This window comes from Octopus bimaculoides, chromosome 27, assembly GCF_001194135.2.
Source record: "Octopus bimaculoides isolate UCB-OBI-ISO-001 chromosome 27, ASM119413v2, whole genome shotgun sequence".
NCBI lineage: Eukaryota > Metazoa > Mollusca > Cephalopoda > Octopoda > Octopodidae > Octopus > Octopus bimaculoides.
In genome coordinates this window covers 10,181,869-10,187,952 of record NC_069007.1, presented here as the reverse complement: position 1 = coordinate 10,187,952, position 6,084 = coordinate 10,181,869, and the positions used below count along the sequence as shown (strand labels likewise).

At 38.9% G+C, this 6,084-nt stretch overlaps 1 protein-coding gene across 1 annotated transcript in view; it reads right to left on the bottom strand.

The window, feature by feature from the left end:
* Positions 1 to 4,286, bottom strand: part of LOC106874773 (uncharacterized) — a 9,113-nt gene extending 4,827 nt beyond the window's left edge. The window contains exons 1-3 of the mRNA XM_052977236.1: positions 4,182 to 4,286; positions 1,933 to 2,075; positions 566 to 992 (exon numbers count right to left, since the gene is read on the bottom strand). Coding sequence (XP_052833196.1) covers positions 566 to 992; positions 1,933 to 2,075; positions 4,182 to 4,183 — 572 coding nt within the window. The 5' untranslated portion in view covers positions 4,184 to 4,286. The remainder of the gene's footprint in view (positions 1 to 565; positions 993 to 1,932; positions 2,076 to 4,181) is intronic.
* Between the last annotated feature and the right edge of the window lie 1,798 nt (positions 4,287 to 6,084).

Below are 6,084 nucleotides of genomic sequence, written 5' to 3'. Positions count from 1 at the left end.
TGTTCATTCAGAAAATCCTGAACCTCTAATGCATAATGGGGTTGAGCCCCATTCTGCTGAAACCAGACAGGGTTTTCCCTTCCAAGAGAAAGCATGTGAGGCATTATTTTGCTGCCAAGCATGTCCAGGTATGAATCACCTGTCACAGAGCCCTCAAAATAAAATGGTCCGATTACTTGATTGTGCCAAATCCCACACCACACCGTTACCTTGCCCCCACCTTGTTGATTATCTCCCTCCATCCAATGAGGATTGGTTTGTGAGTGATATAGGCAGTTGTAAAAAGAGATAAAAGAAAGAGAATGTTAGGAATTTCACATATTGCAGGATGGTTCATGACTTTATGGCTATTCTCTAGTATATGTCATTTAATTTCTTGTTCTCTCCAACCAGTGCCATTTCTTCCTAGCTAACATTTGTTACCTCATTCATCTCCCTTGTGGTTTGCTTGTCTCATTATTAAAAAAACAAGGTCACCATGAGGTTATATTATTTCGAAGATGTAACATTTGAACACACATCATGATGAAGAGAACAATATCAGAGATTATAATTTGAATCTCACCTGTTTCCTGGCATTTGGCCATTTAGCCTGGAATTCTGAGAGAAACCAGATGATGGGAAACCATGACTTGTTCTAACAGGCCACCTTGGTTCAATCCACATATTTGGTGGTTGTTGTTGTTGGTGGTGGTAGTGGAGGTGGCTGGGATGTTGTTGAGGTAGATGAGAGATGGGAGGGAAATTCTGAGGCCATTGCCTTTGTTCCCATTGTTGTTTCTGCTGTGGCCTCAAAACGGGTGGAAGTTGTTGAAATGGCGGTTGGGTGGCAGATGAAGATGGTGGTTGGTCATCTCCCACCTTATCACCTGTTCTGTGTTCCTTTTCAGGTACTGATGTTGAATGCAGATGAGTTTTCTTCCCAACAAATTTCGATGTTGGTTTCTTCTCCTGCTGATGTTGATCATGGTTTGAATCATGAGGAGTCCCACCTGAAGAATATAGGACAAAAAATAAATTCAATTAACTCGACAGATTGTATATTATTTCATTAGTGGTTTGACAAATAGGGATCAATAAAATATGTACCTGATTGAAATAAGTATTCAACTAAACATTTGAAGACAGTGCACCAGTTTAGAATTTAAAAAAAGTTCCTTCTTGACTCATAGACTTATGGGGCCGGTTTCCCCGTTTCCATGGCATATATGTGAGGACTGATTTTTGATCTAGGCACAGACACAAACACAGACACACAGTGGGCTTTTATCAGTTTCTGCCTCTGCTAAATCTACTCATAAGGCTTTGGTTGGCCTGAGGCTATAGTAATAGGCGCATGGCTCAGTGGTTAGAGTGTCGAGCTGACGATTGTGAAGTTATGAGTTCGATTCCTGGACCAGGCTGTGTGTTGTGTTCTTGAGCAAGACACTTTATTTCACGTTGCTCCAGTTCACTCAGCTGTAGAAATGAGTTGTGACGTCACAGGTGCCAAGCTGCATCAGCCTTTGCCTTTCCTTTGGATAACATCAGTAGCCTGGACAAGGGAGGCTGGTATGCAAGGGTGACTGCTGGTCTTCCATAAACAACCTTGCACGGACTTGTGCCTGAGAGGGTAACTTTCTAGTAGGTGCAATCCCATGGTCATTCATGACCGAAGGGGGTCTCCTCATAGTAGAAGACACTTACCCAAGGTTCCACACTGTGGGAGTGAACCTGAAACCATGTGGTTGGGAAGCAAACTTCTTACCACATAATCACACCTGCACCTCCACACAGCCTTGCCTGTGCCCAAATGAAATTTCATATTTTAGTTGATTTCATTGTCCTAAATTTCAGAACCAACTTCGTATAAATTAAAGCTTATACTCACATACTCTAACACCTTATAGAAACTTCGTTATTGATTGTGAGGCCAGTAGTTTGAATACTCACCTGTACCTGTACCTGTACCTGTACCTGTATCTGTTCCTTTCGCTGGAATTAAAGTTGAATCTGGTGACTTATCTTCCTTCAAATTGATGATGTCTGAATGAATGTTTGTCCAAAACTGCTCGTATGATTTCACTATAGTCGCCCTACAGAGCAGAAAATATACAGGATAAAACAGGCAAGATAATTAGACATTACTAATCACCAATTTGAGACATAATATAGAATCGGATACCAAATATTACATGACTGAATGTCGGTGACTCCATCTCCTCAAACTATACTATTTTATCTTTTTCCTCAGGGTAATTCATGAAATCCTTTAGTGTTTGGAAGATAAATCTTGTATTGTACAAATGTGCATTTGCATTGATTGTACACGGTGAAAGGATGGGATGGTCATGGCCGAAAGGCTTTTGCCCATAGGTCTCCTAGATCAGAGCTGACCTGGGAGTTAAACAATATCAATCAATAAGCTAAGAGAGAACTTCTAAGTGCTCACTTGGCCTGGAAGAAATCAGCCACAAATCATCCCTACCATGCCAAAAGAGGAAGGATAAGTTGTGTTTGTTGTCCTGCTGAAAAATGCACATAAAAATACAGGATGGTCACAGTTTTGGGCGATCAGTGTTGTTGTTACTATGCACAATCACCTTAGATTTAGATTGCAGCACTGCTCTTACATATGGGAAAGTGCTACTAATGCTACTACTACTATTACTACACACACACACACACACACATACAGGGTGTCCACAAAGTCTGAGTACATGGAGTAAATAAAATCATAACATAAACAATTAAATATAAGAAATAATAATTTCTTAAAGTATGTGTTATGAGTCGCAGGAGCTGAACTCAAGAGACGGGAGAGAAAGCAGCGCCTTCTCCATCCCAAACCAACCCCTTCTATCCCTTGTCCACAATGTCCCCGTATGTTTCATGAAACCCTTGGATTGCAGAGCCATCTGCGATTCAAACACCCAGGAAAACGAACTGGATTGCAAGCTCGGAAACACGAGACGCAGCCAACTACTACTAATCCCCATGTACCCAGACTTTGTGGACAACCTGTATATGCATAGACCCACAATGTACTGCTGTTCTTCTGCTCAAGAAGACCAATGAACATTTCTTCTCTGGCAAGAAGTCAATGAACCATGAAGCATTTCACAATAATCTCCTTTGTTTTTCTGTAAACAAAAAAAAAAAAATAATAACCAGCTGGACTTATAAACCACTTCTTTTATCTTTTAGTTGTTTCAGTCAATAGACCAGTGGACCTTGAAGCAATCCAGTGAAGCTTCACAAAGAACACTGTCTCATTGCAACAGCTCAGCTACTGCGATAGGCTGAAAGAGCTAAGACTCTTCCCTGGAGCGAAGATGGTAGAGAAATGCAGTAACATACATCTGGAAGATCCTGAAAGGGATTGCACCAAAGTTTGGCATGGAAAGTTACACAAATGCCAGAGTGGGTTGCCACTGCACAGTGCCAAAGATCCCAGCAATGCCATCACACTTCAGGGCCAGTTACTGCAACAGTTTGGGTTTCAGGGGCCCACAGCTTTTTAATATTCTCCCAAAGAACCTGAGGGACCTACACAAAGTGGATGCAGGTGTTTTCAAATCAAAACTGGAGTCCCAGATGAACCTACCTAATGGCAAGAGGTGCAAATGAGGGTAGTGGAATCAATGTCCCTTATTCACCAAATGCGACAAATTAGAGGAGGCTCTCAATAATAACAGTGTAGCAAAACGCCAGTGCCCCAGCATGGCCACAGCTTTGAGCTGAAACTGATATATATATATATAGAGAGAGAGAGAGAGAGAGTTATTAATATTTCTAAGTCTCTCTAAAGGAGACTACGGCAGCGGTACTGGAAATTAATAGTTATTGCCAAGCCAACATGGCAGTCCCAAAATTAGGACGAAAGCTACCGTGAATTAGCTCCAAGAAGCCATCGCCTCTAGCTAGCTATGTGACACACGAAACCTGAAGACGATGTAACTAAAGCCAACTTCTTAGATATTACACTTTATTTGCACGATAACTCGTACTTCCCATACCACAAACCATCCACCAATCTCAAGTAAATTAGCCCATCCAGTAATCACGCTAGAGCAATTACTAAGAATTTAGTTAAAAATATTTCAGTTAGATTGTCTAAACTATCCGCCAATGTTGACATTTTTAACGACAAGGCTGAATTTTATAACTCTGCCTTAGGTATAAAGAAAAAGTTACCTTACATCTACTAATCGCGACATGAAATCTAGTTGTAATAAGAAGAGTGAATTTAATTTTGATATAGACACAAACACAAAACAGAGTAAGGTCGTTTTACAGTATAAGGGAGACAACCGTTATTTAAGCCCATTTTTTTCATTCTCAAGAGAATACGATGTTCTTTAGAGATAGTTCCACTTACAATTTGACTGGTGCCAGCAAAACTATTTGGTTTGTTATTCTGTATGGAAGACAAATTAAATCTAATCTTCCTTTACAGTTCTGTGAAGCGGTTAGTAAGAACTTTCCAAAAAATTCTAGATATTATTCGATTATAAATTCTCATAGACTTAGAGTAGCATTTTCCAACACAAAAAGTCTTTCGCTGATAAAATTATAATCTAAGCAGTTTTTTAATAAGTAGTGAATATACCAGTATAGTTATATATAAGCTAATTATGAATTTATTGAGATACAAAAATTAGATTAATTTTATAAATAAATAAAGGCTAATTATAAAATAATAAAGAAATAAAATAAAATAATCAAGTAGGGCAGAACACCATAGAAGAGGAAATAAAATAGCTTAATTACTAATACTATGGTAAAGTGTATATAGCTTATTAACACCAATAGAGAAGATTTTTAGACAAAGTATTATAATTCAAAATATATTAGACTAAAAATTATATATTTACTTATTTAGCTAATATCAATAAACGACTGATGTCTTGTATCGACTAAAGGAATATTTAAGTTATGGGACATTCATATTTTATACTAATCTTTCTTTATATAAACTAAGGGTAATATTATAGGTTTAAGAAGTTATTATTGTTACTCCCTACATGATATTTATAGTTTCTTAGTGGTACTTGTTTTGAAGGTACAGACGAGGGCAGTGAAGTCAAACTCCCTTATGCACCAAATGTACCAACAGCTGGGACAAAGGCACATACAGGAGTGATGGTGTGAAACACTCTGACTGAGGAAGTCAGAAAGACCATGGTGGTGCTCCAGCATGACCATGGCCGCATGGCTAAAACAAGTTAAAGAGTATGTATGTACTCTTCGAAACGCCAGTGTTAAAATGGGGGTAGCTGATGAAGGAAAATGTTCTCTATGTGGCTTGTGTGTTTTCTGTACTCTGGTTATTATTATTTTCTTGTCTACGTTTTGTTTGCAATGTCCTGTACCCAGATATGCACCTATATATACAGGTAGACGTAGGTATGCACATACCTATACGTATTTATGCATATACTCATTTATCATTTGTTATATATATATATATATATATGCATGTATGTATGTATGCATATATATATGTGTGTGTGTGTATATATATATATGTATGTATGTATGCGTATATATATGTATATATATATATATATTAAATTAATGTGAGGTCTTTTTAATATTCTTTCACTAGCATGCTTTCAGCCATGTGCATATTTATCTGGAGTTTTTGGTAGTTTTTTGAAGGTATCGGCACTTCAAGCATGCTGGAGATAGGTCATTTATGTGTGCTCATGCAGTATTGAGTTATCTTTTATTCCTCTGACGGTCTCCATAGAGGTAAGACAGAATGCTCAGCAGGAATGGGATGCAAGGAACAAGCCTTTACGCAAGAACAACCACGCATTTATTTAGCTTGACATGTCTTCTCAAGCACAGCAAACCCACCAATAGTCTTGGTCCCCTGTCATCCCCTCTGTAGGACCTAATGTCTGTAGATCCTTAACAACATAGGCACAGGAGTGGCTGTGTGATAAGTAGCTTGCTTACCAACCACATGGTCCCTGGTTCAGTCCCACTGCGTGGCACCTTGGGCAAGTGTCTTCTACTATGGCCTCAGGCTGACCAAAGCCTTGTGAGTGGATTTGGTAGACGGAAACTGGAAGAAGCCCGTCGTATATATGTATA